General features: G+C 38.2%; 1 protein-coding gene across 3 annotated transcripts in view; it reads left to right on the forward strand.

The window, feature by feature from the left end:
• CD47 (CD47 molecule) overlaps window positions 1-6,819 on the forward strand; it is a 60,703-nt gene extending 53,884 nt beyond the window's left edge. The window contains exons 9-12 of one of the 3 annotated variants that reach the window (XM_040225202.1): window positions 1,305-1,329; window positions 1,914-1,946; window positions 3,387-3,417; window positions 3,855-6,819. In XM_040225202.1, the coding sequence (XP_040081136.1) occupies window positions 1,305-1,329; window positions 1,914-1,946; window positions 3,387-3,417; window position 3,855 (90 nt within the window). In that variant the 3' untranslated portion in view covers window positions 3,856-6,819. The remainder of the gene's footprint in view (window positions 1-1,304; window positions 1,330-1,913; window positions 1,947-3,386; window positions 3,418-3,854) is intronic. The other 2 variants (XM_040225211.1, XM_040225222.1) reach the window with 2 other exon arrangements.
• Window positions 6,820-11,653: the final 4,834 nt, after the last annotated feature.

An 11,653-nucleotide genomic window follows, 5' to 3' on the forward strand; every position in this document is an offset into this window, starting at 1 on the left:
GAGGAGCCTGGCAGGCTACAGTCCACAGGGTCGCAAATAGTCGGACACAACTGAAGCAACTTAGCACACACGTATGAAGTCACTTTATGTCCTTTGCATGCATAGATCCAGTCTATTTTAAAACTTGGTCATTTACTAGCAATGGGTTAGAATAAACGATTCCTTAAGATTGTGCTGTTTTCTCATGCCCAGAACTGGAAAGTTTGTGTGTAAGAATAATGGTCCTTATCTGCTGAAAGAATCTGATTCCAATATATTGCCTCACCTGTTAGACACATTTGAAGTGCATATACAGAATGATATTTCAGGCTTAAAAATGAGGAGAGACGTTCATATTACATTGATTTCATTAAAAACAATAATCTATAAAATAAATGGAACTATGGCCAAAAAATAGCTATTCTGAATTGATTCATTTCCCTCTTTCCCCCATTTTATAAGCATTTTTCTTCCTCCAAATTGCACTGTAGTTTTTCTGTATCATAAGCTACCTGAGAAAATTCCAAGAAAAGAAGCAATTGAGGAGGTAAACTGAAAGGGATAAATGGTGGGGGATGAAAAAAAGCCATTTTTTCATCATGGTGACAGGGACAGGAACTACTTTATGGAAATAAGATCTGGAAAGGGCCATATTGTATTCATCTTCCTAAAAAGGATTAAGGATTAGTAATAGCTCTGTCTGGGATGCCAAAAGCGAGACTGTCCTATGTGGCAGGAAGGGGTGATTACACGTTCCCGTAAAGCTGATAAGCCTCCACAGACATTCCGGAGAGGTGAGGGAAGTGGGGGTGCATGTTACCCCACTTCTAAAAAGATTCTAAAATCTTCATTCTAAAAAGATTGATACCATAGCTACACAGGTCCCAAACAGCTAGAAGTTTTAAAAGTGCCTCTGTTAAAGATAATTTGACCATTAGACCCATCAATCCTAACACTTGTCTTTCCTGTTACCAAGTTCAGTTTGCATGACTTGAAAATGATTGCTCTCATATCTGGCTTAACTGTATTGCTTATTATGTTGCTATCTGTGTTTGTGTTCTGTAGTTAGGATTTCTTGAACAGAGAGAGGTAGGGTAAGGTGGGAAGTTCTGCACAGAAAGTATTAAGAGAATGATTCTGTTATTATCAAACTATTAGCTAAATTTGGCAAGCTTTGTCTTCCTAACCTTTATTGCCTTACTTTGTCTTTTGGCTGTAGGATTCACTGTTTATATACAGTTTAAATGTTAGCATATATAAATTATAGTATGAAAGAACATGAAATAAATTCTATTTTATGTAAATATATTTTAAATATTTTCCAGAAAGCTGTAGAGGAACCTCTTAATGGTATGTGGTTATTACAAATTTATATGTTCTTCATGATCCATTACCAGATCATCATAAATTGAATTAGCCCCCAAAGCAGTTAGAATGCTCTCTGTGCCTTGAGAAGAATCTAGTTGGTTTTTTTTAATTGCCTAACCTCTCTTTTCTTGATTATTCATCAAGAATTAAGAGTATTGCTTTTGTAGTGTTGTCACCTCTGAGGGAAAAATGCACTGTTCTGTGTCTCTCGAGCCAAGTGATTTTGGGTGGGGGGGACTCTCTTGCCTTTTTAAGTGGCCAAGATGAAATGTAACACCCCCAGTAGAGAAGGATCTCAGTTAGTTTCAATTTTTAATTATAAATTTCAGATATAGACTGTCATCATGGAGTGAGACTGAAGTATCTCACTTCTCAAATCTAGATCTGTATTCCCAACGACTTTGTGTCCTTTGTGGAGCCTGTGGGTATGACCCACAGGAAGGCTTTTGTAACTAAATAGTAATCTTAAAATTAACTGGGCATGATATTACCGCATATTCGTTTGTCTAGAAATGATTTCTAATTGTGGAATCTTACTAACTGCTTGGCTTGTTACTAATTCTTAGCATTTAAAGAATCAAAAGGGATGATGAATGATGGTAAGTATAAAATGCACCTGCAATTATAGCTTGGTTAAAATATGGACATTGAAAAGAAGTAAAATTGCTTCTTGAAAGTGTGGTTTGTTTTTTTTTTAAGGGACACTGTCAAATCATAAAGGCCTACATTTCTTAGTTTATAAAACGTACTTACTCTGTTACAAGTTGCAAAACTAATAATATAAAAGCTGTAGGGTATCACTAATCAGACTTTCCAGTCATATCGCTCATAACAAAGAAAAATAACTGCTTTAAAAAATAAACAAACATTTTTCAGATGCAGTGTCTGATGACTGAAACTTTAAATGCTCTTTGTAAGACACTTAGATGATTTGGCACAAATCTTTATCATCTTGACAGGGTTTCTTCTGTGCTCATGTTTGGTGATTTTGTTGCATTTAGCCCATGGAGACTTAATATCTCTGCTTTTTTGAGCAAGAATTGGATTCTAACTTTTTGGGAGAGGATTGAAAAACACATGTTTAGTCACTCCAGCTTTTTGAAGGGGGGACTCTGGGCTAATAATTTTTAATTTTTAATGACTGTTTCAAAGATCTATATTTATTAGTTCTTAAAGCTAATTAAGTATGAGATATTGAGTTCTGTAAGCATTCGTTCTAATTTTACCTTAGCATATTCTGATATTTGAGTTCTGTTAACATTTGAATAATTATGTTTTCATTTTATCGAAACTTTCTTCATACCTTTGATATTTATAGTCATTCCTTGATCATGTAAATAGTCTGCTTTCAGTTTTACTGTTCTAAAGTCTGTGACATACATGCTCACCTCTACAGCAAAATGCAGCATTTAACTCAAGAGGCTCTATTCCCCTGAGTGCAATTAATTTTTGCATAAGATTAAAAACACGCCAGTTGTGTTTGGTGAACTAAGTTTAAAACAGTGCCTGGACTGTGTTCAATAAGCAGTCACAGAATGATCCCCCTTTTGCAAATTTGTGTCACAGCCTTTATTACAAAAAAATGCATGCTCTGCTAACCACTGCACTCCTAAAAAAACAGGATCAGAAGGAAAACATTAAATGACATTTAAAAAAGAACTGATACCTGAAAGTGTGGCATGGTTTGTCTGTGCTTGCATTCTCGTGTTCTGTTGTTGGTTTTTTGTTTTTGTTTTTTTTAAATTTCCTTGGTTTTCTCCTTTTCCTACTGTGGTGTCATTCTTCTGTAGTTGTATGAAGAAACCAAACTCTTCCCCATTTTCAGAAAACCAGAAGAGCCTTGAGTGCCTCTTCCGTTATTAATTCCCCTTAAAATATGACTTTTGGGGCACCATTGGAGAGACAGCAGATTTTGTATTTTCACAGCACATGATAACTATAGCAACCTTTGAAATTCCCTTAATTTTGCTAATTTTAGCTGTTCAGAATTTGTTGGGTTTTTTCCAAATGTCTCTGTGGTGGGCTCTTCCTACTGACAGGTCACAAGGCCCATGTGTATCTGCCTTTTTGGTGAGTGAGGTACCGGGTGCCCTCTTGGGACCACAGTCCCATTTACTCTTTCACTTAACACCTGATCACAATTTCATTTTCTTACGTTAAATGAATGATGTCAATCTAAAATGAAAGTGATAGCATATTATTCTAGGATCAATGTCTTTTACTTTGGAAAAATCAACATCTCTTGACTTCTTCTCAGCTAACCCAGCAAATGGAGATTATCAGATTTTGTCCATTTGGCATTGGCCTTTTGCTTACTGCAGCTAAAGAGGCTAATGGCCTGTCTAGTTTATGTCTGTGACCTTTGCAAATCTAAGATTAAATAATTTTTCTTTATTTTTAGATACCATATATCTGAAACAATTTTCAGTTTTTAAAATACATCAACTTGTTAAGGCATAGAAAATAGACATGCATAGCAATTATGTATCCATTTTTCAATTTTCCAGAGTAACTGAAGTGGAGTGATGGACTCTGATTTGGAGAGTAGTATGACATGAAAGAAATACACTTGTGTTTAAGCACCATGGCCTTGATTCATTGTCCTGGAGAAGAAAACAAGAACAGTAACTGGTTTCCATCTATGGGAGAAAGTAAATAATTGACCTTTAAATGATTGTTAAAGTTAAGTTTTTATTCAAAGCATTTTTAAATTTAATTAATAAATGAATTATGATCTGTGTTGTGTGCCCAATTGATAATCCAGGTTTTTGTTGTTATTGTTATTCAGTTAGGGGCAAAAGTAGAGTGGGCAACTTCTAAGAATGATGCCTTCCAGATCCTGAGGCCCCTTAACTTAAATTGGTCACCAACTTAAATTGGTTCAAGGTGAGAATTTCCTGGCACTACCCTGGTTACCCAGAGCTATCTATGAAAACAGAGGTTTCCATCAAACCTTAGCAAACTTTGGCACAGCCACTTTGGCTGTTATGGTGTTAACTGAATAATGTCTGCCTCTTCTGGGTCAGGGGCATAATGTTAAGTACAGACTAGAAATTCATTTAGGAACATCTTGTCGGCTGCCTACATGGGGTGTGATACTGCTGAGGATCATGGTCTTCATTCTTGGGGGTTGCCACTCACGTTATCCCCTCAAATACAGTGTACCAGACCCTTTCCAGATTGAGGGTAATTTTGTTGATGGATGTTTTCTTCCTTTTTCTCACATGACCCTTTACATGCTGTCTTGTCCTCCTGTTATTTGCTTCTGCTGTACGAGATGTAGCACTTTTTCTCCTCTTTGAACATGGTCCAGTGACACAGTAGCATCACTTCAGAAAGGAGCCAGACTTATTCTCAAAGAACTATGTTCACACTTTTCAGCAGAAATAGCGATGGTTGTAACATATGTATTCCCTCCCTTGGATTTGAAGGCACAATCTACAGTGTTTCTTCGCTTCTTTTCTGATCTGGGGCATGAAAAACAAAGATTGAGATTTGAACTATGAGTCTCCTGCATGGCAACATACTGTGTGTCACCGTCAGGCCAACAGGCCGGCCCTGAACGGGTGGTTTTATTACTGTTGTATCTGTGTTGCATGACAAACACTCATCATCTCCTCCTGTAGTCCTGCCTCATAGTCACTTTACCCTAAGATTGAAAAGTAAAACAGCCCCCCCGCCTCATTTCCTACCCCCCATTAGAAGAAGATTAACATTCTGACAGTCGTGATTGCCTGGAGTACTTTTAGATTATTAGATTTTCTTCCCTTGCGGGTGTGTGTTTGTGTGTGCACATGTATAAGATAGGCACGTACCTCTTCTGTATGGACAAAGGTGAGGTACCTATGGAGAGCAAATGTTAATTTCATGCTTCTAGTGAGAGCATTTAAAAACAAAGATCTTTATTGGGTGGACTTCTATTTGATGTGAATAGTCGATCACTTAAAACGTTTAAAAAGTTCTAGGTAATTTGCCAAGCTTTTTGACTGCTCACCAGTGCCCTCTAAAAATACTGGCTTTTCTTCCTGTTTGTGTAATAAGACATTGCTATTTGTAATTGCATTATTAATAGTTATTGCTTAGTCCACTGAATGTTCCCATGTACCTCGTTTATGCCAAATTACTTGTCATATTTTACGTTGGGACCAAGTGGTTTGCCCGTGGCAAACCAAAATTTATAACCTGCTGATGCCTCTTAGAAAAGTGAACGTACTATGAAAACAGTTCTTTTTGAAAAAAAGAAGAAATGTTCTTCCCTAATTGTGTTCCTGTCCAAAGTATTAACATGTGGAGGGAGCTGTGTTCCTTTATACAGATTTGATGGCTTCCGCTGCTCTTCTTCCTTCTGCAAACATTTGTATTTTACTAATATAGTTTGTTAATTTAGAAATCAATTCTGATGAAAGGAGGAAAAAAGCAGATGGACTTGGAAAAGATCCAAACTCCTGTTCTCTATATGAAATCTGATAATAAACTTTTTTATGAACCAGAGTTGTACCTTTTAATATGTAGTCAGCTCTCATTTATTTGGGGCTTAATCTTGGGACTTATCCGTCCTTTGTGTTCTCTTTAACACTATCTGTCTTTGGAGCAGTCCCTCAGTCCCACACAGAGGTGGCAGGAGAAAGGCCAATGTTACTGTTACCCTTGCTGTTACTTGTCAACTTCTCTGGAAGAGGGACCACAGCAGCAGGCGCTCTCTTACTTGGGCATCGTTGGGCCAGTTCATTCTCTTTAAATTAGACTTCTAATGACTAAGTTTTCTGTCACACCAAATTAAAGTTCTCAGCTGTTTTGAGTATCAATATTATCTGTTACTCCCATAATATGCTTTTTTAATCAGTGATCCCAATTTTTGCCATCGACTTCGGTTTAATTTACTGTATGTTCTCAGAGTGACAATATTTGTCATTTTGGCAACAAATCAAATTCTCTCTCCTTCAAAACATTATCCTCCCACCCCTCTGCCCCTTCTGGCTCTCCTTTGCGGTCTGTGCCTATCTCGCTGCCTCTCATCTCTTACTTACCTTTCCTAGTACTTTGTATGTCTCTGCTTAGCTCTGTTGGGTTTTTGTCTTGCTCCTCTCATTCAGTTTTAAAAATTCCACCATAAAGCAAGAGCCTTTCTTCCCCTTCCTTTCTCTTCCTGCAGTGTTTGCATACATTAGAGGCTCACTCTGTAAATCTGATGATTGAGTAGGCTGTATTTCAGTTTCCCCATATTGTTAATAGAGTGAGCCAGAGATTCTTCTTTTTAGACAAATTTCACATGCTCTGAAAACCTTCAAAGGTGATAGTTTTTTCACCTGGAAACCCTAGGTCCAATCTCTTAATTTTCTGAGAATGTCAGAATGAAAATAATGGGGTTATACCATACTTGAGAGTATTGTTCTTTACAGGATGTTGTAGTTATTTTAGTAAGTGACCAACCAGATTGTGATTTGAGTTATAATAAAGCTGGAAAAGTTGTGAGTTTATGCTTCCTTCTTGTTAATAAGAATTAAGCTCTATATCACCTAGATTTCTCTTGTCCTAACATGGGTATTCAAAAACAGACATCTGTGGTGTATGTATGAAATGGCACACCCCTTTTTTACCTGTTACTGGAAACTAGAGAAGTGATTGTTGGGCAACCCTTTATCATTATATTGTATTTAATTTGATGAAGATTCTGTTTAGAAACAGTCTTTCACGTGTCATGTTTTCAGCCACTAACTGCCATCACCCACTGGGGTCCTTTGTTAAGTCATCTTCCATGGCTAATAGGGATAATCCAGGTAACTTTTCAGAGATGAGCAGTGAACAGGAAGCTGTCCTGCCTTTGGCTTTTGACAGCCTTTCCTTAATATTTAAGAACAGCTTTCCCATAAATTTAGCCTTTTGAAAAGAAGAGAGCATCTGTAATGAACTTCTCTGTAAGGCAATATCAGTGGAATCTTAAATGTTGTTATCAGGGTTGGTGAGAGACGGAAGCATTTTTGTTTTTATTAAACAGAGCATTATTTACAAAGAGCCATTGTTGAGAATTAGATTCCACACGGTATAAATATCCATTAACCATTCTAAATAAAGGAAACTCTGGTGTTGCTATGTGTGAGATCCTCTCCTGGGGGCTTTTTTCCATAGCAATTAAAGGTGTGCTATTTGTCAGTAGCCATTTTTTGCAGTGATTTAAAGACCAAAGTTGTTTTACAGCTGTGTTATTGTTAAAGGTTTTCTTTTTATATGTATTAAATCAATTTATCACTGTTTGAAGCTTTGAATATCTGCAATCTTTGCCAGGATACTTTTTTATTTAAAAAACATAACTTTGTAAATATTGCCCTGTAATATTATATATACTTAATAAAACATTTTAAGCTATTTTTGTTGAGCTTATTTCTATTGCTGCCTCAGCAGGCCACAAGTGCATTACTGAGAAATTTTAGTTTATCAATGTATTTTCAGGTCCATATCCGACGTACAAATGCAAATGATGACTTAAAATATTAATTTATAAGTTCTTTTTTTTAAGTATAACAATATCCAATAAGTAAATGTTTGATCAGAGCAGAGTTTTAATTGAAAGTTCCAAGTAAGTCCAATGCATTAGTTTTCCCCATGGTAGAGTAAATACTTCTCTTTCCTAGTCCTGGGGATACATACTCCGGACTAGCAGAGGACCTCAGCAAGCCAACTTACCTGCCTCTGTGTCCCGCCTTATCTGTAGAATCAGATCAGCCTCTTTAAGACTGAAATGCAAATTGAAATGGTTCTCCATGTTAATTGGTTATCTGCTAGGTCTAGTTTGATTGCAAATGAAAAGTGAAAGTGAAGTCACTCAGTCGTGTCCGACTCTTTGCAACCCCGTGGACTGTAGCCTACCAGGCTTTTCTGTCCATGGGATTCTCCAGGCAAGAATATTAGAGTGGGTTGCCATTTCCTTCTCCAGAGGGTCTTTCTGACCCAGGGATGGAACCCAGGTCTCCCGCATTGCAGACAGAAGCTTTAACCTCTGAGCCACCAGGGATTGCAAGTGAAAGTAAAACTAAATCTAAGAAAAGTGGGATTTATTGGCTCATATAACTGAAAATTCACATGTCCAGCTGGAGAGGGCCTCCCAGCAGTGTCCTCAGGATCAGAGTCCAACTTTCGGCTTCAGTCTCCTTCCTGTTGACTTCTTCAGAGCGTGTGTGTGATGGCAGAATGGCTGACTGCAGTCCAGTACCCACCTTCTCCTGAGTTCAGGGAGGGAAGAGGGGAGAAAAAAAGAGTGTCTCTCCCTTTCTCAATAGTCCCATCCACCCAAGATTGCAGCTCAGAGCTCTGCCTGGGCCAGGGGCCTCTCAATCACTGGGGCCCAGTATCTCTGACACCCAGGTTGGGCCAGCCTGAACCTCATGTCTGTCTGGCCTGGAGGGAATGGAGTTGTGGACTCCATCTGGGGTAGGGGTGGGGGACAGAGCGGGAGTAAACTGAAGCAAAGTCGAGATTGTAACCAAATTAAGATGGCGTTAGATTTTAGGCCTGTTTCTTGCAGGTATGTACTGTGATTCTGCATTGTATGTGTGATTGTAAACCATTTGAATGGAAAATAATATTTGGCAGCAAAGTACCATCTCACTCCTTACCTCATAGGCAATTTAATTTTTATGCATTTATGAGGACTTTTTTCACTCAGCAGGAGTAACTAATGGAGTTCAGAAAGCATTTAATAGCCTACCTCCTGTACAGAAAGCTGTTCTGTGCAGCACAGAACAGTGCTCAACTTCTTTCAAACTCCCACGGAGGTGTAGGCTTCCAGATGCAATTGGATTTCATTTTTGTGTGGCAACCCTTCCAGCTCAAAGCCTCAAGTCTGACAGCTTTAGAAAACAATGTATTATGGTAACACCTTCCATGTAGGACATGATTTCACCAGTAGCTCAGAGATTATTTCCACACAATTGACAGAGTTGGGTGTTTGAAGTGAAACTGTACCGGGACTTGACCCCTGGTGTTTATTTTGAATATATTTAAGTTATGGATAATTGGATTGATTATTTAATGCCAAAGACAGCACTGCAGACTGCATTAGAAGTGATTGTGGATTAAATGATTAGAACTCCACTTATTCAGCATGCATTTATTTAGTCATTTGGTGATAAGACAGCAGCTTTTCAACTCTGTTTATAGTCACTTGCAGAAGACCAGGTATGTCTTCCCAGTTTGGAGGATGAGAAATATTTGGTAAAGAGCCTGGTTTGGAGAGAAATGATTTATATGTCGGAAAACCCATCCGATGTCAATCTGGAGGCCAGATAGCAGGCAAATCTGGCGGATTCATGAACCTGCTGCTGCTTTTCCCTTACAGATGTTGCAACAGCATGCACAGTACTGGGCACCCAGATCCTCTTCTTAAAATGACCTTATTTAACCATAGACTTGTCTTCCAAAAAAAGAACCACTATCGTTTGCTTCCTAATTTTCTTTGAATTGCCTGCTACATTCTTCAAGGTCAAACTGACAATGTAAAATCTTGTGGACTTCCATTCTAAACAAATGTATTGTTTTCAGAGTTAAAGTGTATTTGTTTCAAACGTGGATTATATCTTCCCTGGATATACTCTCTATTTATTAATTTCTTAAATAAATGATAATTAAGCTTTTTAAGCCAGTCCATAAAGGCCTTCTGAGTCATTTTTATTTAAAAGGTGTTTGTCTTGGGGGTGCTGTGGTTAGGTTGCATTATGGGTGAAGTTTTTGGGTATATAGCAATCATTGTGTAAATTCTGTGGGGTAATTTTTCTCTCACACACTCATACTGAGGGCAACCAGAAAGCACTGAAAACTGCTACATCTCTTTCTCCAACAGTTGTAGCAGTAGCTTCCCCACTGCCTTCACGTAAGCCCTGTGCTGGAATGACGTACCCACCTCCCAGGTAAGTCATTCTAGGAATGCTGCTCACTCTCCAGGGAGTCTCCACTCCCAGCTCCACCAGACATTTTTAGAATGTAATGTTCATAACCCTCTTTGCAAGTTAGAGGATGCATATATTTGGTTACCCCAAGAAACGTTTCTTTATTTCAGTGTTAACAGTCATTTAATTCTTGCAGTTGAATTGGTAGGCATATATTTTGGGGTTTTTTAAGTTTTATTATCCTTGATTCAATAGAACTCATGCCTCCTCATATGTTTAACTATATGCCTAACTATCAACTGGGGTTATTGCTTAACAACTATCACTATGTGGAATAGAAAACACTACTCTGGGTCCTGTGCAGGGATGTATTTGAAAGCATCAACAAATATCAGTTGTTCTTACCCCCATTCAAGGGAAGTTGTTAAAAAAAAATTATAGAAGCTTTATTCTTTAAGCTGAGTGACAGTCTGTGGTTTATTTATTAATGGCTTAAAATCATTGTGCTTGAAATTACACAAAACATTTTTTCAGCTTTTTCAAAAGCAACAAGTTTGGTAAAATTAAACACTCATATTATTTTATGCCTCTGAAAAAGTCATTGATGCAATCTCCCGGAAAACGTTTGGTTGAAATGTTTGGCTGGAATATTTACCAAATCTCATCCTTGGGCCTTCCGGCTGGAATCGTTTACTGTGTGAGTAGACTAGACTTAGTAAAGAGAGACCAGCCAGCTCTTTGTCTCCCTCCTCAAAGGCACCAGGGATTCTCCAAAGGAGTCATAATATAAAGTGATAAGACGGTTTCAGAACAGATTTTTCCTGAGTGACTGGGTCCCCCAAGAGGCCACTCAGTGGCTTTAACACACGTTAATGAGGCCCATGATCCCCCACCTGAGCCAGCTTCATATTTGTGTGCCTTTTCTTGCTCCTCAAAGGATTTAGAGTGCCCCATTTGGGTCAGATAGCTGCTTTCCATGATCACAACCACTCAAGCGTGGTTGCAAATCAGCGTGGGTGTGGAGAGCAGTGCAGCATTGGGTAAACAGCAAAGCCTAAATGCCTTGCTCAAAGCGACCTCGCATGAGGCCAAGAGATTCATTTGTTCATATAAAAAGCAGTTTTATATTTTTCCCCCTGAGGAGCAAAGCCACCACCATAATTTTCACATATATGTAGGAAATTTATATTTAAAACACTCCGATAGCCTGGATGCTATCCAAGTGAGCCTCTCAAAGACACAGGTGCTGATGGAAACGACATTTGATGACGCTACCTTCTCTGGTCCTCCTGGGGATCTTTGGTCTTCAAATTGGAGATAAAAATAAGATTTGATCTCTCAAGGTGAGGAGAGAGACGGTAGTGTGTGTTCTTCAAAAGACTCAAATAGATAATAGATTTTTTTTAAGCTGTAGCTGAGTGTAACTT

This window comes from Oryx dammah, unplaced genomic scaffold, assembly GCF_014754425.2.
Source record: "Oryx dammah isolate SB20612 unplaced genomic scaffold, SCBI_Odam_1.1 HiC_scaffold_2, whole genome shotgun sequence".
NCBI lineage: Eukaryota > Metazoa > Chordata > Mammalia > Artiodactyla > Bovidae > Oryx > Oryx dammah.